This window comes from Ahaetulla prasina, chromosome 1 (assembly GCF_028640845.1).
Source record: "Ahaetulla prasina isolate Xishuangbanna chromosome 1, ASM2864084v1, whole genome shotgun sequence".
Lineage (NCBI taxonomy): Eukaryota > Metazoa > Chordata > Lepidosauria > Squamata > Colubridae > Ahaetulla > Ahaetulla prasina.
The window spans coordinates 325,187,394-325,210,760 of NC_080539.1; the positions used below are offsets into that span (position 1 = coordinate 325,187,394).

Sequence of the window (23,367 nt, forward strand, 5' to 3'; positions counted from 1 at the left end):
TCTTCCACCCGCATGCCCAGCTGACCCGCGCGATCATCAGAGGTTTTTTTTTACTTTTAAAAGCATTTTTTCTTCGGCCAAAAAAATGCTTCTGAAAGTAAAAAAAAAAAACCTCTGATGATTGTGCGGCTCAGCTGGGATTGTCAGAACCCTTTAAAAATATTTTTTTACAACCTCTTTGGCTGAAGAGGCTGTAAAAAATGCTTTTAAAAGGCTCCTCTGGCGATCCCAGCTGAGTTGCCTGATCATCAGAGGCTTTTCAAAGCATTTTTTTACAACCTCTTCAGCCAAAGAGGTTGTAGAAAAAATGCTTTGAAAAGTAAAAAAAAAAGTTGGCCACGCCCACCCAGTCACATTACCCCCCCACACACACACACACACCAAGCCACGCCCACAGAACTGGTAGTAACAAATTTTACATTTGTTAGCCATAGGGCTTTATTTGTTTAAAAGCACATGGACATTTTTTTTAAAATGTCAGACTGAAACTTGGCCTCTGTTCAGACATGCCTGGACACATATCCAGCACCCCCTTTATTAAGTGAGAGACATTTATGCTTGTACATGCTTGCTTCTGCATAGGCAAATTAATCACAATGTGACGGGATATATAACCAATTTCTTCTTGAAAGGCATGCTTAACACGCATCCAGAAAAATACTTCTGGATGGCTTTGCAGATGTGCAGAATCCTAACTCTGCGTGGAAATATACAAAGACACATAATAACCTTTCTCTGCACATGGCTGCAATCATGAATAGAATAGAAGAATAGAATAGAATAGAATAGAATAGAATAGAATAGAATAGAATAGAATAGAATAGAATAGAATAGAATTTTTATTGGCCAAGTGTGATTGGACACACAAGGAATTTGTCTTGGTGCATATGCGCTCATTGTACATAAAAGAAAAGATACCTTCATCAAGGTACAACATTTACAACACAAATGATGGTCATAGGGTACAATTTAACACTTAATGATACAACATTAAGTGTTAAATTGTATCCTATGACCATCATTTGTGAGGATACATCTCTGTGTAGTCGTAGACTTTGCCCACATATGTTTAATGGTTTTGTACCAGCTTTTATTATCCATTTAATGTATTTAATAGTAATATGATTATTATTATTATAGCATTTTTAAATTGTAAACATGCTCAAAAATAGGGTTTGCTTCAAAGCAGTTTTTCTTTTCTTTAGGCACTAGACCATTTAGAGTTGATGACATCTATGCTATGTGGATTTTAATTATTTAATTTAATATATGTCACTTATTAAAACTACTGATAAGCTTCCATCATATGTCAGTATACAGTGTAATTACTAACAGCTAATTTATTCACTCATACTATAAACGAACTGTTGATAGGGCTCATATACTGTACATAGTAGCTCAGCAAGACAGTCAAGGATTTTTTTGATAAAGCACAATTAAGAGAGGTTACCATCTCTGTTTTATTTAAAAATAGAAATGTTGTTAATTCTCTCCTAATGTTGCTTTGACTTATGTAAAAGTCAGCTCTGAACACTTTCAGATGATGGAAAAGAAACAGATTAAATCAGTAACAACCATTGATGAGGGAATACTTGGAATCCTGATGAATACAAATGACTCATGAAGGTTAATGAGGTTCAACATGAGTTTAAAAGAATAGAATGAATATATTTGGTATGTACAGAACATTCTCCAATTTGTCCAGATAACTTTTCAAAGATACATTAGTGCGAGCTAAATTAACTTTTTTTTTATTGTCAATTATAAAATATCTCTTTCTTCCCCAATTAACTATCACATATCCTTAGTCCTGTTCAAGAGAAGTTCATACAATAAAGTAGACAAAAGTGAATACCTCATCAGAAATATCAGTCTTTGCTTTTTATAAAGAAAAATAAAGACTTTAAACAAAACATAGAATTGCCTGAATATTTTTTCTGCAGAGCTTTAAGATAATTTGCATCCAATCTAGCCTGTGTGCGTGTATCTTAATTTTACTAGTTTTCTTTCAGGAATTTGCCTCATTTATATTTTAGAGTATAGATGGCTAAAATGAATTACGCCTGCCCATTCCTGTTATAATTCAGAATTGCATAAACCTCAAAACTGAATATGAAATAGGCTGAATATCCCTACCCAATTAAAAAGTCTGTAACAAACAAGTCTGTAATCAGCCCAATTCCCATTTAGAGGTTTTGAACAAATCACAACTAATCCATCAATGATAGCAGCTTTTGCCTAGAACAAGCTGAGAGATCCAGTCCACAGAATCTCAATTTTAAATCTGAACAGCTTGATTATTTTGAATGTCATATAAAATAAATTGATCAAGCCATTCTGAGGCAGATCCTAAAGTTTTCCAATCATCCATATAGCAAGTTTACTCATCTTGCTCATCAACTCCATCTGGAAAAAGCAAAGAACAATATTATATTTGTATATGGAAACAGATTTGATGGGATGCTGTTTTACTGTTGTAGTTTTAGTTTTCAAATTCACAGTCTTTTATGGCCTAATGTTGCATCAAAAGTGAAATTATCCTCAAAGGATAATGACAGGAAGCAAAATGTGAATTGCATAATGATACAGGGGACTAGGTCTATGATTTCAAATCTACAAAAGAACGGGCTACCTGCTATGAATATTTTTATCTTCAAATCATATAGTAAAATTCCCAGGAATTCTTTGGAGTTGCAAATGTAAAAAGTGATCAGATCCCAAATTATATTCCTAAAAAGAAAATATGTTTTCCTCTCTTAAAATACAGTGGTACTCAACTACTTTGAAACTCATGGAATTTGGTGCTCAACACATTTTGACATGAATATTTTGCCCTGGTACTCAACATTTGCTTGGTACTCAACACATAAGCTAGAGCTTGTCGTGTTGTGACTCACTACATTATTCCTTATGGGAAAAATCAGTTTGGTACTCATCATTTTTGGTACTCATTGCATTTTCCAGAACCAATTAACAATGATACCTAAGTACCACTATAGCTTGTCGAACCCTGGTTAAATACAAATGTCACTAGAATGCAATAGAAAGTGGGACAAGTCATTTCAGATAGCTGTTGTATCTTCAAAATTATTGTTATATCTTGTTTGAAGAAAAATAAATATTTCATCATATTCAATTTTATTCCTTTAATGCAGGTGTATTATACCTACCACCCACTTTTGTATCTCTGTTAGTAGTAAAATTTTCTAACCGCTCACCGGTTCCACAGTGATGCGCCGTGTATCGTCATCTGCACATGCCTCTCGTGCATCGTGGATTGGGTTTGGGGGGGCGCCGGCTACCAGCTCCGCTTGTCTGTTACAGCCATGTGGTGTGGGGGGAGATGCACGAGCTATTCCGGGACGAGGCTCTTTTGTTTGAGGTCACACTATAGCGCCATTTAGTTTCACTTAGGTAATGTGAACTAAACTTATGCGCGGGCAATACAAATAGTATATTTTCAGAAATTTAAATTGTCACGGGAAATTTTATGAAAACCTAATGAAAATGTTTTTAAATAATGCTATGAATTTTTTTAAAAAAGTCAATTAAATTAAAAAAAAGGAAAGTGCTTCAGTATCTGACAAAACCCCTACCACCCACCATGAAAGCTAGAACGCCCACTAGTGGGCAGTAGGGACTAGGTTGACTACCACTGCTTTAATGGGAAGCAAGATATTAAGCAACTATGTTGTGTCTTAACTGCTTTCCTATATGCTCATTTATTTTAGAGTTGTCTTAATTAGAATGGTATTCAATAAAGTTTACTATTAAACTTGTCTTCTGAAGAAGCTATAGCTTCTGATATAATTATGATTATAAGAGTATTTTATTTATTTTTATTTATTTTTAATTCTGTCTTTATTATTTTTATATATAACTCAAGGCAGCAAACATACCTAATACTCCTTCCTTCTCCTGTTTTCCCCATAACAACAACCATGCAAGGTGAGTTGGGCTGAGAGAGAGTGATTGGCCTAAAGCGTTTGTGCCTAAGGTGGGACTAGAATTCCAAGTCTCCTGGTTCCTAGCTTGATGCCTTAGCCAAACTGGTATCAAGGAAATAAAATATTATCTTTATATGCTATTTCTTTATGCTCTTCAAATATGTTCAACTGAAACCACTCTAAAATAATAGCTATGACCAAATGTATGTTTAAATTTATAATCAAATTTAATAATTTTAAAATAAGTATGGCATAACTATTCTACGAGATTCATACTAATTGACAATCATAGTAAGAAATCAAAACAACGATCATCTCGATTTATCTATAATTTTAGTCATGTCTTCTAAATAATGTCTTCTCTATATCAGGGCTGGGCAATTAATTTTCCCAAGGAGCCACATGAGACTTTGGGACTGTAATAAGTAGTCATTCCCCAGGCTGCGTCTCCACCATCGCTGCACCACCACTTCTACCCCTCCTGCCATAGGCCAGACAGGGACAGTCGAAGGATCAGATGTGGGTCCGCAGACCATGAAAAGCCCATGTATGCTCTATGTCAGAGGTCTTCAAACTTGACAGCTTTAAGACTTGTGGACTTCAACTCCCAGAATTCATCAGCCAGCTATGCTATGCTGGCTGGAGAATTCTGGGAGTTGAAATCCACAAGTCTTAAAGCTGCCAAGTTTGAGGACTCCTGCTTTATGTCAACTGAATAAAGATATAAATCTATTTTGAAATTTGAAACATTCTTTTCAAATATATGAGTGACCAAAGAGTACCCATTCAAAGACAATTGCTAGAAGTAATTCTTACAAAAAAATGATACAATTTAAATAGGTTTTTTTTTAGAACAAAACTGATAAGACTGCATGAATGCAAAAAGAATAATCCCTTTAACGGTGGCAGACTGCTATGACATTTTATTGTTTAAAGCAAATATGGTGCCAAACAATAATATGCACTTATCATTTAATATTGACTCAACTATCTACCAGTCTATTGTCAAATTCTGCACTTAGTGTAACACCCATCCTATGATTGGGAATTCAAAGCTAGCTGCAAACTATGTTATTTCTCTCTATCTTACAATATATGTGGGTATGTGGGTGTATGCATAATTTTTATTTATGTATTTATTTCTGTTGTGTTTTTGTAGCGTATATTGGATGTGGTGACACTTCGAGAACTGTATGCAACAAAATTTCATTTTAATGTATGCCGATTAGTGTACTTTTAAAGTGACCATAATGTTATTCTAAATCTAAGACCCTGAAATCTTTTTGTGACACCACAGCATACTAGCATCTCTCCACTGAGCAACAAAGAGTTACCTTATGAAGTAACAATTCCTTATTTTTCTCTTTTCCGACAAAGCAACACAGAAATATTTCAACCGAAATATTTCCCAATCTGATTGCATCCATTTGCCTGAAATTATGCTGACCACAGTCCAATGCTTCTCTCCCCATTTTTAAATATTGTAGCACTAACCACTGGCTTACCCAAATGATACTAGCCAACACTATGTCACTGATCATCACGTTATACCAAGTACTCAAATTAGACAACCTTCCCTTTCAAATCTCAAGAAAGGGACACAATCTGGGCAAAAAAGAGAAAGTCAGTGAGAATCTTATAATTGATTTTCGTTGGTCAGTTCCATTGTAACAGATGGTGTTGTCACTCTCAGCTGATTCTCCCAGTTTGTTTCAGTTAATCTTACTCAGAATCAAAAGAAATTGCTCACAGTTGCCAGGAAAAGAAACTTAATTTTCTGCACATGTGGGTTGACAAGCAGGAAACTGTTCTGTCACTACATATTTTCTACAGAACTGTGTTGAAGATTTTTTAATTTTGACTTTAGGTCACTGCTACTCAGGCTTGACCAATACTAGGTCAAAGCTATATCTCTCACAGGTATCAACTGGTTAAATATATGTCTTAAAACTGTATTTATTAGATAATGGAAGAATTATGTCTTTATGGTTAATAGTTTGGTAATTCCAGAAATTATATCCAGCAGGAGATAAGTTATACTTAGAGCTACTGGAAGTACTTAACTGAAAATAAAATTTCCATTAAGTCATGTTCAAATAGTGACTACTTGGACACATCTATCTTTTTTTATCAATAATATAGAACTGATTTCCCACTGCATTTTTCATTGATTGCTTTTTTGATCTTCCAGTCTAATCTATAGCCCCAAGTAGCCTCCCATTCAAGTGCTAACTAGAGCTGACCTTACTCTGCTTCTTCAAGATCTGCTGGATGCTGTGTCAGCTGTATTTTTCACAAATAAAAGCCTTCATATTTGGTATTGATGGGAGCCACTACTTTCATTAAATGACAGTCTTGCATTGACATAAGAACTATGTACCATGATACTCAAGACTGTGACAAGACTACAAATAAGGACCTGTATGAATGAATGTTGCCCAATATTGCTACTTGTCCTGCCGTCCAAATTCCCTAGAGATATCAAAATAAATAACATGGAAAGAGAAAGAAGACAAGGCTAAAACCCAATATACTGGCTTCATGTACAGAATTTTTTTTCTGTTTTTTCTTTACAAGGGAAGCAACGATGATGATGTTTCTGAGGCAAACTTTAGCACACATACCTCCCAATTGCAAAGTAAAAGCCCCTAAAGTTATAATGTAAGAAAAAGTTTACCTCCATTTGCATCACAAGCTGCAATTTCTCTTTGTCTTTGCGCTCAACGCACCGCTGCAGCTCCTCTATCTCTGACATTACAGCACTGTGGTTTAATTGTGCTCTTAATTCCCAGATCTGTTTCTCCATCTCTTGCTTCTCCGGATCAGACCTCTCAACAACTGGAACACATGACACAATTTAGGATCAGACCAAACCAAAAGGGAAAACAAGGCTCCTTCTAAGCAGAATTTTTCTATGGAGCAATATAGTTAATGGAACATTTAAACATATGTTTCAGCATATGCGTGTCTATACTCCATCAACTTGATTTCCTTTTAGTTCCATGCTATTGCCTCCTTTGAATGACATTTTGGAACATAATCGAAAAACTGATTTGGGACACTGCAGATGGGGAGTTGCCTTCCTCAGAAGCCATCTCTAACTCCAGGATAACAATTAGCTTTTTTAATATTCACATTCATCTTTTTCTAAGTCAGAAAAAGGAGAAAGAGCTAGTACATTAATAAAAGCAAGGCCTAGAACATATCTCTGCTTTATGTTTCTCTAGGTGGACATAGCTCTAGAGAGATATTCCCAAGGAGGGATATTTTTAAATCTAATTGGAAAGAAGCATTGAAAACAAGAAAGAGCAATACTTCATCAATTAAGGATACCTTTATTTCCCCTCCCCCCCAGAAGTTTCTGCTTGAGATCAAATCACAACTGAACTGAAATTAACAAAGGGTTCAAAAAGGGAGCCTCTGGGCTGTGAGAATATTTTTTCCCCAGCTAAATAGCAAAGGACCAAATAGTGGTCCAGAGTTGATTAGCCCCTCTAAAGCTGCCCATTTCTCAATGAAGATGTTTTCATTTTCATATATAAAAATATATAGTACAGATACAGAACAGAGAAAGATAAAAGAAATAGGATTTTAAGATATAGTGCAGATAAATAGTAATTTTTGATAAATCAGTAATTTTTGATTAAAAAAAAATATCTGCATGCTCCTCCTTTCTCAATACCAGGACGACATAGCTTCCAGCACCACAATGTTGGACAGATGGAGGAGAAGGGGAGAAGACAAGATGTCTACCTGTGAGCTCTGCACCCACAGGCCTCATGAGGAGCCAACAGAACAAACAGAATCCGCAAAGCCCTGCTGTAAAAGAGGCAACAGGAAAGGAGGTGGTAGCTTCAGAAACTGGGTTGTGTAGGGCATCTTTCTTTCTTTCCTCAGACCTGATATGGGATCCCTTTTCCCCTCAGCTGGAACCCTCCTTTGAAGGAGGACAAAAGGAAAGGGGCCCAACCAGGAACAATTCAGCAGAAAAGGCAAAGAAGCAGAAATCGAAAAAGGAACCAAAAGATAAAGAGTCAAATGAACTCTGTAAAAAATGCAGTATAGATCTAGAAAGAGTGCCAGTACATATGTAGTTGTATATAAGAGAAATATAGGTGTTAGCAGTACAGGAATATACAGTATAGATATAGAACAGAGAAAGATAAAGAAATAGGATTTTAAGATATAGTGCATATAAATAAATCTACAGAAAATAGATGGTGGAACTACAATATACCAGGAATACTGATTTAGGATTAGGGAATTAGTATAAACTAAGGATAGGAATACAGCATCAATATAGATAGAATATTAGTAGTAAGGTATTCGTTTTCTAAAGTAGCTGAAGGCATTTGTAATTTACAATTCCCTTTCCCTGTTCACTATTTTTGGTTGTTGTTTTTTTAAAAAAGTCTGCCCTTGCCATGAAGGGAAATTCAAAAACAAAGCAATTGTACCAGTTTCCAGTCCTTTTGTGATGAGTCTGAGTCAAACAGATCATTTGCAGTTCAAAAAAGTACCCGCAACATACAATTTGCTGTTTGTATTAAGCAAACAAATGGGTCTCTGGTTGGCAGGGTCTGGACTATTTCCTTTGTTTTTATAAAAAGAGATGATAGTGGCATGGCTCCAAACAATATAAAAATGTGCTGAACTGCTAATACGGGTAAATAAGACAGCTAACACTGGAGCCCACCAATCCTTGTTTTCCCTTTAGTAATTCTAAGGGTAAAATTTTCTGCCAGAGGTCTTTCAAGTTTTAGCTGTATAATAAGGACCTTGACCTCAGCAAGCTAATCAGGAAGAACACTTCAAGAGTCAGCCACAAATGGATTATCCAGTGATTCCACTGTGAAAATATTCTTGGCAATACTTTTCCCATGCCTCTCTGGTAGCTGTTAACTAAGTGCCAGAAACAAGCATGGTTTTTAAGCTTAGCAGCTGGACTTAAATTCTCCCACCTGAATGGGACAGTCACAGCCCATAATCCAGTTCAGCAGATCTGAGTGACTTCAGATGCTTAGAATAAATCCTCACAGCAACCCTGAAGATTTAGGGACTCTAACTATACTGATCTGTTCAATGCCAAATGAAACAAAGGCTAAAATCTACCAAGCATAGTTGATTTATTGCCTCCATCTACTGCTGTATGAGATCTTAGAATGCAACCATACAATTCTTCCTGACATGAATAGCAAACAGAAGTCTCTTCCATAGCTCATATATACACTTTTGTTTGCCTCTCAGTTTTTTATTATATTCCTATAGCAAGAGATTATGAGTAGATTATAAGATACTAGCAGGTCCCATAATCCTTCAGCAGCCTATAAAATATTAGCATTTTTCACTCATTTTTTATCTCAAAAAGTTACACAATATGTTTTCCATAACTTAAATTGTGTCTCCTTTATCTCTCAGTAACCAGTATGTATATATATACAGTATATATCAGTGTCATAATTCCACAGCACCCCTGTGGAGTAATGAGTAAAAATAAATTGAAGTGGTGAGTATTTACATGCTCATTTTTAAAAATGTTTTTGTCTGTGTGATATGGGTTTAGCATTATTTATCTCTGCCCCTTGGCAAAATGTGACTTACCATTCCAAGTACTAAGATTTTCTTTTCAGAATAATGGCTACCAAAGGTAGAAGGAAAAGTCCTACCTCTTTGCTTCCTCCTGTCATCCTGCTGCTCATCTAGATTGCTTTGGTGATGCTTAGAAACCTGAGATATTTGATGTTGCAGAGTCAAACGGTCCTCTTCTGCTCTAAGAAGTTGGGAACGAAGATCTTCAATCTAACACACACACATACATATACACAGACAAGTGCCAGCTTTTTAAACAAGCTAGAAAATGATTTCAATCAAATCTGGCATTGTATCTTCATGGATGTTATTAAATCTTTAAAGGATAGAAAGGCACAAGCAAAATGAGACTCTTACCTATTATCCATGAAGTATAATTAGTAATAAATGAAATACATGCAGTATTTATAAATATTCCATATTTATTTATTAAATTTTATTTGCCGCCTATTTTGCTGTTGGCAGCTGTAGGCAGCTTACAATAATAAAAAGGAAGAAAATGAAAGGAGTGCAAACAGAAGTAAAATAATAACAGCACCATAAAATAAACAATGAAAAAGAACACAATGAGAATACTTCAATATGATAATAATCATATGTCATGATGTCATTAGACATTGAACTCTGCTGTAGCTATCGTATCCAACTTGGAATACAAGGGAAGCAAATAGTGAAGAGCATGAGTTAATGAATGAACTCAAATGAAAGAAATATAGGTTTACTGTATGTTTGTGAACCTAAGAAAAAGGGAATGGATATAACAGACGTGAATGACAATGGCATAATGTTACAGAGTGGAGAAAATGAAAGTATAGGTGTCCAAAAGGTGCTTTTTCCAAAAGCCAACTGGACTTGATCTTTTTCTTTGAAAATGCTGCAGCTTTGAAGAAGTTTATTGGATGAGAAGCAAAACATTTTCAAAGAAAAAACCAAGTCCAGGTGCCTTCTGGAAAAAGCACCTTTGGGACAACCATGATGTGGATGATTGACAATCTCCATAGACATGAAGGTGTAGGTTTAATTACGACTGAAAAGACTAAAATATTGTATACGTCAGAAAGCATGATTTTATATTATCCAGATAGTTCCGCTACATATGAAAGCAGAAACTCATACATTAGTGATCATTGTATATTATGCTCCTGTTAACAGTAATTACGGAAAAATAGATGAGTTTAGGGAAAAATTACACCACAATCTGAATGAATGCAATCCAGAGGACAAATTTGTTCCAAGTGACATGAATGCATGGTGGGGACAAGGTGAAAGGTAAAGAAAAAGTTTCAGGATTCAGAGCTCAAGAATGGAAGTTGGGAAAAATGTGGACACGGAAGAAAAGATACGGAAAAAAACCCCCCCACATGTTCTTATTGAAAGGAATATTTCTAAATGAAATGTTAAGATGACATAACTGTGGGATATCTCATGAGAAAATAAACATCTGAACACAGTAGAAATAGGATACTATGTGAGGTAAACCAAGAAGAATCAGGATCAAGAATGGGTGAGTGGATAATAAAAAATGTGGAAAAAATACACAAGTACAAGTAGTCCTCAACTTACAACCACAATTGAGCCCAAAATTTCTGTTGCTAAGTGAGACACTTGTCAAGTGAGTTTTGCCCCATTTTACGACCAATCTTGCCACAGTTGTTAAGTGAATCACTGCATTTAATAAGCTAGTCAATCTAGCTTTCCCATTGACTTTGCTTGTAAAAAGGTTGCAATGGTTGATCACATGACCTTGGGATACAGCAATGATCATAAGTGTGAACCAGAAAAATGCCAAGCATCTGAATTTTGATCACATAATCCTGGGGATGCTACAAAAGTTGTAACTGTGAAAAATGGTTATAAATCACTTTTTCCAGTGCTGTTGTAACTTTAAATAATGACAAAATGAGTCAAGAACTATCTGTATGATAGAAGAATAGTGAGATAGGTCAGTTATACAGACAAAATGGATGATGATCAAGTGGCAAAACAAGTATGTGAAGAAAGAATGGATGTTGTTAAAGAACAGTCATGATTGGGCAGAACTGAGGAAATTCTCAGAATCTTTTGTTTAAATAACAAAAGGCAATGCATGAATCAATGTGTGGATGTGGTGGAAGCAAAGATGAATTACAAAGAAGAGTAAGTTATTATCTTATCTTCTGCTATTATTTCCTTTTGCCTATTATTTCTCATTTTTTTTCTGCATTTTGTGTATTGCTGTTTTACCTAAAAAGGAATAGTGTAATGGGTATATGGGAATATATATATATGTAGACATAGCTCAGATACTGAAGTGTATGTTCAAAACTATACATATGGAAGTCCTTGACTGGATCTTTTAATTTTATGTATTATACTAAAATAAATCAGCCACAGAGTTGCAAAGCAAAGGATTGACACTTCCTGCCCTATACCATTTTCCTATTCAAAATAATTCTCATCTAGCTACTGTTTTTCTGGAAGGTGGAAAATACACATCAAACTGTTATATATCTAATAATGATTATAAGTGCAATACACAAGATTTTGAATGGAACAATGAAGGCAGAGGTTTAGTCGTGTTGCTGGAAAAACAAACATTTACCAAAAAGAAATTAGATACTTTAAGGAATTCATTTTCAAACTATAATTTCTTTATGTAAAGTGCAGCAAAATATTACAACTTCACCACACATGAGGGAAAATGTCCAGTGTGTTAATTTCTTTAATTATAAGACAGGATCTTCTGTATTCTTTCAAAACGTATCAGAATGTTTATATTAGGAAGCCTGAAGTTTTGAATTAGCACACTGAATTAATGTATCTTGAGCAATAAAAAGAACATTTCAATCTGTATTATTTATTATGCTATTTTATTTTCAAACACATTAATCTACCATAGATACTCTGTATGGGTTTGAGAAAATGCAAAAAAATAAGCGAACAAACAAAACCAAATCGAAAACTCAAACCAATTAAGATTATGAAAGCTTTTATATGACCAGAATCTACCTTTCTTAAAACACAGCTTGTTTTAACAGTATCAATTAGAGCAAACAACAATTGCAATGTAGAATAATTCCAAGAAACAAATGCTTTGAATTGCAGCAAACTAAAATGTAAGAAATTAAATCTGCAAATGAGACACGCACTGGTATTCTATATGGTAGCTTTCTGTAATCCTCCAGGAATGTACAATCCTGTACATTCTAGTCCAAAAATGTACAGTAGAGAACTACGGAAAATGGAATACAGAGAGCTGATTCAAATCCCCATGTAGTCATGAAATCAATTTGCTGATCTCAAATCGAATGCTGTCTCCTTTTAAAGAGTTCCATCCTGAAGGACAAAGATACAAAATGCAAAACAATAAACTAAATCCCGTTTTAGGGACACTTTCTTTAAAAAACTGGAGAACATCTTTGGTAGGTTGGTGTCATCTCATAAGGCAAAACAACCATCTTCTGTTATATATTTCTAGGCTTTTTTTGATATATTTAATTTTGTAATCTAGTTTAGGACAGAAGCTTCTGAACTTTTCCTCGGCACATCTCCTCCCAACTGTCTGCTGAGTTGATACAAATTTTATGAGACTCAAATATAGCCAACTGTTAAAACAATTACCTGGTGGAGAAGAATTTCTCTACTACTTTCTGAATGATCCAGTTTCCTCTGGGAATGCTCCAAAACCTGTTCAAGCTTAATAGAATAAGAAACAATTTCATTGCTCGTAATGTTTGGGTTATACTTATTAAGTACCATTATTTAAATAATTTAAAGTATTTTGAAAGTTTTATTTCTTATACAATTCAAAAATGCTTTTTATCTCAATGGTATCTTAAAGCAAGATGTATCTGTCCGTCTGTCTGTCTATCTGTCTGCCTGACAGCCTGACTGCCGACCTAATTTATTTGCTGCCTATATTATGGATTTGGAGATTCTGAGCAGCATTGACTTTTCTTTAACATTCTATTACTTAATTAAGCTGTACAACATCCCCTGCTATTGTGTGTCCAATCACACTTGGCCATTAAAGAATTCTATTCTATTCTATTCTATTCTATTCTATTCTATTCTATTCTATTCTATTCTATTCCATTCCATTCCATTGAGTCTAATGCATTTTTAAAGGTAGTTTAGTTCCTAGAAATCACCTAGTCTTCCGGATAGGAGGGTAGAATATGAACAGCCAAAATTTCAACCCAGAACGCAGAATAGAAAAGAACATTGCATATGACTACCAACAATACAAAACAGAAAGAAAGTGCAATGTTGCCAGCTTGGTGTCATCTGCAAATTTGATGAGTCCCCCATCTATCCCCTCGTCCAAGTCATTGATGAAGATGTTGAAGAGTACTGGGCCTAAAACAGAGCCTTGGGGTACTCCACTGCATACTTCCTTCCATGTGGGTGTAGTTCCGTTGAGAACTACACGTTGAATGTGGTTGGTCAGCCAGTTACGAATCCATCTGGTGGTGGTGCTGTCTAACCCACATTTTTCTACTTTATCTAGTAGTAGGTTATGATCTACTTTATCAAATGATTTACTGAAGTCCAAGTAAATTATATCAACAGTATTCCTCTGGTCTACTAATTTTGTCTCTTTGTCAAAGAATGCTATAAGATTAATCTGGCATGATCTGTTTTTGACAAACCCATGTTGGCTTTTGGTCATTACTTTGTTTGCTTCTAGGTGTTCGGTGATTCGTTGCTTGATTATCTTTTCCAGAATCTTCCCCAGTATTGAGGTCAGGCTGATAGGTCTGTAGTTTCCTGGATCTGTTTTTTTCCCTTTTTTGAAGATGGGAACTACATCAGCTCTTTTCCAGTCCTCTGGCAGCTCCCCTGTGCTCCAGGATCTTTGAAAGATATAGTTCAGTGGTTCTGAGATCACATCTGCCAGTTCCTTCAGAACCTTGGGGTGTAATCCATCCGGTCCTGGTGATTTGAACTCGTCTAGGGTAGACAAGTGTTCACTTACCAATTTCTTCCCTATTTTAACTTGTGTTTCTAATCTGTTTTTTGTGGTGCTGTTTTTGATAGGTTGGATTGTTTTTTCCTTTTGTGTAAAGACAGATGCAAAAAATGAGTTAAGTAGATCTGCTTTCTCCCTGTTGCTTGTCATCTTCTTGCCACTTTCTCCCAGCAATGGGCCAATTGTTTCCTTGACTTTTTTCTTGTTGGAAGAAGCTTTTTTTGTTTTTTTTAGTTTTGTCGCTAGCCTTTGTTCATTGTGAGCCTTAGCTTTCCTCACTTCATCTTTACAGGCTCGGGCTATTTGCTGATATTCTGCCTTAGTTATTTGCCCCTCTTTCCACTTTTTATATTTGTCCTTTTTGTCTTTCAATTTGTCAGATAGTTCTTTATGCATCCATGATGGTTTATTTTGAGATCTATTATTTTTCTTCTTCATTGGTATTGTGCTAGACTGCGCTTTTATAATCTCACTTTTCAAAATTTCCCAAGCTTCTTGAGTTGTTTTCCCCCTGAGGATTCTCATCTATGGAATCCTTCTCAAGCTCTCTCTAAGTTTATTGAAATTCGGAGTCTTCGGAGAAGGGCGGGGTATAAATGTAAACAAAAAAAAAATTAGCTCTCTTAAAGTCCAAGACTCTAGTTTGACTTTGTTCTACTATTTGTATTTGCTTAATGTCGAATTCCAATATTGCGTGATTGAAAACCAATGAGAAAAGAAATATATTTTGTCCTGCTTAGAGTGCCTTTCATGAAAAATGTTGTGAACTAGGTTTGAGAGATAATGTCAGTCTGAAGCCCAATTTCTCAGTTCAAATCCCCTTTATACATGATGTAGATGGGGTGACAAACAGCAAGATCCGCCATAATTCTGACTGCACTTCATTAGCTGATTGGTGAATGCTTGCCAGGGGATAATTATTCTACTTGGAGAGATCTCCCTGTGTAATTTAGAATTATGATCATCCAAAGTTCTGTGGGGAGTTTACATTAGTAGAACAGATGCTCCATGCATACTATCATCATCAGGCTCAACACATGGCTTAACATTCCAACATGCACAAAAATGCCTCCCATACAGAAATCCAGCATACGATGAAGAATGGGCTCTCATCAGTTTTCCTCCCATTCCCTTTCTATATTTTAAGATTTTCTATATCTTAACATGAAAAACATAAACCACAACTACGCCATACACCTTTTTTCTTAATCACATAGGGAAAAGCCACTACAAGACATAACATCACTACAATAGAATTTTTAAATCTTACTTTGCTTTTTTCATCTTCCATTTTGGCAATTCTATTTTTCAGGACAATTTCTGCTCCATTGGCTTTAGCATCTTGTTGCTTTAAAGCCTTGAAAAGAAAAAAAAGAGAGGATGTGGGATTCAAGGGAATAATTAATGTATAAATATGCTAAACAATATTCACTGTGTTCTCTTTTGTCTGATGATACATATGAACTTTATGTACATATTATAGATGCATACCATTCAAAGATAAAAGCTGACGTGGACATATACTAATCTATGAATATCTCCGGTCCAAACACTGAAATAAATTTCACTGAAGACCTATTGGTTTTTTTTTATCAGAGAGTGGCATCCACCATATTTTATAGTACAGAGCAAGAAAGGTTGTATATTAAAAGATTTCAAAAGTCAGTGATTTCCCATATGTAGGGAGTCCTCATTTAGCAACCACTCTTTCAGCAACCATTCAAGCTTATGGCAATATTGAATGAGTTGTAATTATGACTGGACTTTGTATTTATGCCCATTGCAGTCACATGATCATGATTTGTGATCTCCCGACAACTTCCCACAAGCAAAATCAATAGGAAACTTAGCAGGTAGTTAGAAGTGGTGATTATGTGACATCGTCGCTTAACATCTGACATCGTCCTCATTTAATAATGGCAACAAAGACTGCCATTGTTAAGCAATACAGTCACATGGTTTTACGACTGTGTTACTTATTGATGGAGCTTCCGGTCTTATTAGCACTGTTAAATGAGGACTATCTATAATTTGTATATATGTGTATATATCTTTGCCTCAAAAACAGCCTGTGCTTTATGCACAGAACTACAATTCTTTGTAAAGAGGTATGAACGGCAAGGAATTCCACATATTGTTTCCATCAGAAGATGATAGCTAAACTTAAACCAGGCATTGAGGAAATGTAACTTGATGCCTACCCATAAGCAGGTCCCTGTGGCTCCAGTTTTCTCTCATTAGCCTTTTTGCAGGTAAAGCAACTATAAATGCTTTAGCTTCAACAGAAACCCTCTTCAATTTCAGACCCAAGCCAGATAGAGAAGATAAGACACTAACTCTTTCTTTCTCAGAAATTTGTACACTCAAAAATCATCTTTTTAATCCATTGCTCTTCTTTCCAAAACACAGAAGTGATAGATCCCTATATAGCTGATATTCCTGAGGAAAATAGCAGATGGAGAGAGATATAATCTTGCCAATTGTGCAAAAGATGTCCAACCCTGACATTCAGCTTTAAGCCACTTACCATTGTTATATACACCACAGGGGAGAAGAACTATAAAATTGCCACATAATTTATGGTTCCACTTCATAACTTTTTTAGATGTTTAGTCAAACACCTTTAAAGTTTGGGGAGATAGAAAAACCATACCAAACCGGAAGAGCTATATAGTATACAAGTTTCTACAATAATGTATTAAACCTTAATGCTCAGTTCTTGGTGACTTGCCAAGGAAGAAAACCTGCAAGATACTAATGTAACTTCTTCATGTGTAACTCCACTGTGGAAAATCTTTAATACTCACATATTCAGGTTGAACTCAACAAAGAGCTGAGTTTGTACTATTGTAGCCCTCATTCTTATGACTTTATAGAAGCTTATAAACATATGGGTATACTAGAGGATCTTTTGAATTGACGATTGCTATCACAAGTTATGGCCATGCTCTGGTCAGTGCAATATTACTGTACTGCACTCCCTATATCACCATTGTTCCTGTATGCTATCTGGGTCCCTTAATGTTGAGATAATTTATAAATTGCATAAAAACTGCTTACAGGTACAATTTAAGGTGCTGGTTATCATCTATGAAGTTCTACATGGCCTGAGGCCAGGCTATTTGCAAGATGCCTGTTACATCCACCTGGCCTACCAGGATTGGAAGGCAAGGTATATTTCCATCTGTTAGGGATGTACATCAAGTAGGACCACAAAAAAGGGTCTTCTTGGTGTTGATGCCTTCTCTATGGAACATCATTTCCCAGTTATACACTGTAAATTTGTTTAATAAAAAAGATTATTTAAAACAGAAAACCAAATACACTCCCCCCCAAAAAAAACAATGCAAGATAATGTCCAAATGCAATCTACGGTATTACCAAATACAGCATCACCATGTATAATTTGAAAATATGTATTTCAAATAGATCATCTCAATCAAAGCAAATTTAAAAAGTATAGCGATATGTTCCCACTATAGTAAAAGATAAAGGTAAATTTTGTATGAAGAACGTTAACAAAATATTCACTACCAAGCACATATAAGTTTGATAAAAAATTCATGTTTTTTTAAAAAAATAACAAGAAGTTATAACAACTTGTAAAAGTGCATATTTGGGTTTGCAGGGCATAGTATGGCATTAAATTATACATCAACTTCCTGAATCCAAAATAAGGAAAAGGAAAGCAATGGAAAGAAATTGCTAGACATCATGAGAATCTTTACTGCAGAACTTAACCACTTTCATTTCCTCTTTGCTCTAATCAATCACAATCTTTTACCATCATTCGAGGTAATTTAAAAAATGAAGGAGAATACCAGAAAAAAAAATCTCTGACCCAATAAGAGCACATGAAGTTGAAAAGCTATTACTTTTACTAAACTTAATATGTGTGGTAGCTTCCCCCCCCCTTCTTTTTAATGTGACCTCTAGAGAGAAAGCCACTTTTTTTCAAAACTGAAAGCATCAATCTAAATTAATCCCTAGTGATTTATACTTCTCTATATAATCTGCAATTGCTTTTCAGAAAAATGCACCCAGGTCACTACATTTATTAAAGCAACCAAATATGATATTAAACTTTTCATAGACTCTGTAAGATACCAGAGTAAAGTCAATTGAAAATGACTGCCACTAATTGCCCAGACATTTAAATTAATTCCAAAATTATAAGCTATATATTTAAAAACCTTGGCCTCTCAAGTACAGGGGTGGAGCAAATTAACTACCTCTCCCATATGCACTTTATGCATTCTTTTTAAAGAAAAGGTGGGAAAGGCTTTAATTTTCTGTTCTGAAGCAAACAATAGCTCAGTTTGCCTTCACAGCACAGGCTCTTGTTCTTCCTGGATGCATTTTCATTCAAACACAGATGATTATAAGACACCAGGAAACAGGCTACCATTTACATTACATTTACCCCTTCAAAAGAAAAGTATGTGCTACTGGCTGTTAATAATACCTTCAATAGTTTAAATCTTAAATGTACCTGAAATTGTTTTAAGACAGCATCCTTTCAACTATTGTATAATGGGAACCAATACTCCCAGCTTCCAGCATGAGAACTCTTTTTGTATAGAAGCAAAGTTACCAGATATGGATTTGAAATTGCACTAGATAGCAGTGGACAGATTTTCTTTATTGCCGTGCTGTCGACTGGCAATTATTTGGATTTTGCGGCTGAAACCTGGGAGCCACATTTCATCAGTGTCTTGTCAGTTTTGCATGACCTCTATCATGGGGGGCGGGATGGGGGGGAAGACGTCACCCCTTTAAATAATTAGCTCGGGCTAGATTGTTAACATGAAGCACTTTTGCTGTTTTAAACATATGCCACGGCCTTTATGCATACTTCCTGCAGGTGCACAGACATGTGTCCCAGTTGGTCTTGGCGTCTTTCTACCAATTGTCTTTCTGATCGGATTTCTCGTTCGATCTCTTGGAGCCTTCTCTCTACCCGCTCCGAGACCTATATAAGCAAGCAGATTTCAGAAAAGAAACTTTTGATACGATGTTTTAAAAAAAGCAAACATAAACGCTCCAAATTCATAACAAAGGAAAAGGAAAGTAAGTACCAAGATCCAATTGCATATTTTAATTTATTCCAAACACTAAAGGTATTATAGGATGTCCTTATTGTAGTAATATGAACCAGACAGTACCCTGAATAAAACAGACCTAATGTGGTTATATGTGGTTGAAATCTGTTTATTAGCAGAAGATTCTCTTGCATTTTTTTTTTCACCAGCAGAATGGGGAAACAAACTATCAGCAATTATTCCCTTTGCCCTGGTTTTGCTCTGACCTCACAGTTGGTCTGTTAACCTTCAGCACAAAATGAGAAATAGCATGGAGAGACTTCGGATATAAGGAAATTGCTGCAAATCATTTTATTTTGCATTATGCTGATAGAATCCTCTACTGGATCATAGGAACCTTACCTTAAATAAGACCATTAGTTCAGCTAGTTTTTGTACTAGATAGCAGATCTTAAACCTATGAAACAAGACTTCTCCATCTCTATCTAGAAATGTAAGGGTTTGAATCTGCAATGTTCTACAAGCAATGAACATATGATTTAGCCAGTTTTAAAAGCTAAATTTGTACATATTTATATGAGACAGCTTTTATACCGCTAACTAAATGTCAGTCAGTGGAAGAACGCAATTTAGATATAACCTGCAATCTTACAATTAAGCTGCAGCTACTGAAGCAATAAGTTTTTACTAAGAAAATATCTCTTGTCCACTGCTACCAATTAACTTTCCTCCCTATCACCATTTGCATTAATAATACAGTGCATATGAAAACCAAGAATAGATGGATTAGGTTATTCTAATTGTTTATATCAAGATCTGCATTTGTTTACTTGATGATCTAAGACTCTGAAAAATAATTTAAGCCAGAAGAAATCTTAGAAAACAGACCAAGCATAATATTTCTGTTTACTGGTAGAGCTTCATATCCTGCCTAGTACTTTGTCATTCCCCATATAATAACAAGGTTGACTCAGCCTTCCATCCTTTATAAGGTAGGTAAAATGAGGACCCAGATTGTTGGGGGGGCAATAAGTTGACTTTGTATATAAATATACAAATAGAATGAGACTATTGCCTTACACAATGTAAGCCGCCCTGAGTCTTCGGAGAAGGGCGGGATATAAATGTAATTTAAAAAATAATAATAATATCAAAACAAATTACTGTATGTGAAATAAAATTAATCCAGATATGTAAGTTTGCACTTGTCTTTTTTTTTTTATCTCCACTGTTTTCCCTTTGGAAAATTATATCTATAGCCTCTGATGCGTTTATTACAAACATTTGCTTCCACATTATATCCTGAGACATAGAAACTGGATATTATTTTCATTTGCATCGCAACAGTATGGAGTATGGAGTACGAAAAGCAATAATCATCAATCAAAACACTGTTGCATCAGGTCCAGTAAAGGAGATTCCCATGCTAAAGCTAGGTTATGCAGCTACTTCAGGCACAAGGCTGAATCTGTATTCCAACATTCACATCTGGATTCTGTTAAATTAGCAGGAAGACTCTTTTGATATTGGCAGGAATGTACATCTCCTCCCAGGGCTGCTAGCTGTGCACATGTAGAATTAGATCAGGGCAGTAATGTGAAAAGATTGTATTTCCATATATCAATGCCAATACATTTCCATATGTCAGTGCCAGGTTTTTTTTAATTGTTATTAAAACTTTCCTGAATGACAAATGAAGAACTGAATGAGACTAACGTCTAACTTTTAAATAATGAAATGTGACTGAATCAGGAATTTTATTTCAATTGCAATTTCTCGCTTCAATTTTCTAACTTTGTAAGATAGAGGGAGCACTGCTGTTCGATAGCTGATTTTTTTCCCCTTTATTTATTTGCAGATACTACCCTCTAGTGGCAAGTAACATTTACATGTTTAGCGTGTCTTTAAATTCTTCCATTTGCAGAAGTGTTTTTCAAAGCTTACTAGAAATGATACGCTACTGCCTAGTCTACCCTCTTTCCCACATAAATTCATTCAAATATGAAAGTAAGTTTTCGTACTGCGGCATTCCTGGTTTTTAAACCTATTTTTATATATGTTCTGCTGCTACTTGGTTTTAGTAAAAAAAATTATTACAAAAGATGCAAGATCAAAAATATTTTTCTCACTTTTCTTTTTTTGAGGAAAAGACATTTTAAAAAATCAATGTACCAAAGACTTAGTTTTCTAACTCTGAGGGAGGGGATAGTTCACCTGTTCTGAAAAAGGAGATAGCCTCCTCTCGCCTTAAGAAATCATCACTAGATCTCATAAAATTGAACTATTTTTGTCTAGTTTTCACCTTCTGATTTTAGAGTAGGTTATTGAGAAGATGATTTCTAGCTCCAGAAGGTCCTGGAATTAATGGCTTATCTGGACCTTTTTCACTCATGTTTTGAACTTCTTATAGCACTGCAATGATCACACTTATAGACAATGTCTTTCAGATCAGAATGTGGGGAAAACAGTCATTTTGGCCTCCATGATTCTTAGCAGCCTTCAATGTCATGGATCATGGATACTTCTGGACCATACTAGGAGAGGAAGAACACTGTTACACTTATTATTATTCTTTCTCCAGTTGGTGATGGTGGGGAGAAAAATCTAGCCTCCGATTCCTACTATTCAAAGTGCTTCTGAGTTTTATTCTCTTCTTTGCAACATCCACAGGAAGTTGGTATGATCATTCATTTGCAGAGGCCAAGGTATCATCAGTATAGTGATGAGACCCTTTTTATATCTCTACCTTGCGATAACCAAGTAATGCCATTTAGGGCCTTTCCTAACGTCTGAAGGCTGTGGGGATTTGAATAGGGAGGAACGTATTATACCTCAACCTTGGTAAAACCAAATAGCTGTGACTTTTGAGGCCTCCTGGGGATTTTCTATTTTTATTTCTGAATAGAGTTGCACATTCTCTGGCAGAGTTGGCACACAATTTAGAGCAGTGATGGCGAACCTATGGCACGGGGGCTGGAAGTGGCACACAGAGCCATCTCTCCAGGCACGCCAGCCATTACTCGTTGCTCTTTGGGGTTCTGGCACGTACATGCTGGCCAGCTGGTCTTCACGCGCCAGGAGCACCAGAAACCAGAAGAGCAGTTCCCAGCTGGACTTCACACATGCATGCATGCCAGAAACTGGAAGACCAGGTGACCAGCGCACACATGCGTGCTGGGGATCTGCTCTTCCGGTTTCCGGCGCTCCCGCTCATGCGCGCCGAGGAGCTGCTCTTCCAGCTTCTGGCACTCCCCCATGCACGTGCGCTCCCATTTCGGCACTCGGTGCCAAAAAGGTTCGCCAACACTGATTTAGTGTCCCCTTAGTCTCAAGCTCCTGATCCAAGGCTATAGGGCCTTTGCAGAGATCTATCTTGTATGCCAATTGCACTCATTTCTCAATTGAGAGGCCTTGTTCATGAACACACTGTAGTCACCTCCTGATTACAGTAATGCATTGAAGAGCATTCAAAAAGCTGCAACTGATCTAGAATGCTGGGCCATAGGGAATTTGGGATATGCCATAATATCACTGTTCTATGAATTCCACAGGGTTCCAGTTGGTTTCCAGGTGCAATTCAAAGCCTTATGTAGCACAGGCCAAGTTATTTGCAGGTCTGCTTGTATTGTGACCGAGGCCCATTGTCCTCCCCAGCATTCTCACTGTCCGACTCCACTGCCAGGTCCGCGGGCTGCTGGCGGACCACAACAGCTTGTTCCAATAGTTTCTGCTCACCGTACCAGATCTAACATGATAGGTATGCTCTGGTTCCCTTCTACAAAGTAATATTATCTAACAGGACCTAGAAGGCATGCCTTCTCTGTTGCAAAACCTGCCT

At 36.0% G+C, this 23,367-nt stretch overlaps 2 protein-coding genes across 7 annotated transcripts in view; one reads left to right on the forward strand and one right to left on the reverse strand.

Moving 5' to 3' along the window:
- Positions 1–23,367, reverse strand: part of CEP128 (centrosomal protein 128) — a 217,706-nt gene that overhangs the window by 172,163 nt on the left and 22,176 nt on the right. For all 6 annotated transcript variants that reach the window (XR_009152632.1, XM_058162465.1, XM_058162463.1 and 3 more), the window contains exons 8-12: positions 19,343–19,459; positions 15,758–15,844; positions 13,137–13,211; positions 9,614–9,746; positions 6,625–6,785 (exon numbers count right to left, since the gene is read on the reverse strand). Coding sequence is in view for 5 of the 6 variants with exons in the window: in XM_058162465.1 (XP_058018448.1) it covers positions 6,625–6,785; positions 9,614–9,746; positions 13,137–13,211; positions 15,758–15,844; positions 19,343–19,459 (573 nt within the window). In the remaining variant the exon portion in view is untranslated. The remainder of the gene's footprint in view (positions 1–6,624; positions 6,786–9,613; positions 9,747–13,136; positions 13,212–15,757; positions 15,845–19,342; positions 19,460–23,367) is intronic.
- The window catches only part of LOC131187816 (uncharacterized), a 227,972-nt gene that overhangs the window by 58,988 nt on the left and 145,617 nt on the right, over positions 1–23,367 (forward strand). The window lies entirely within an intron of this gene.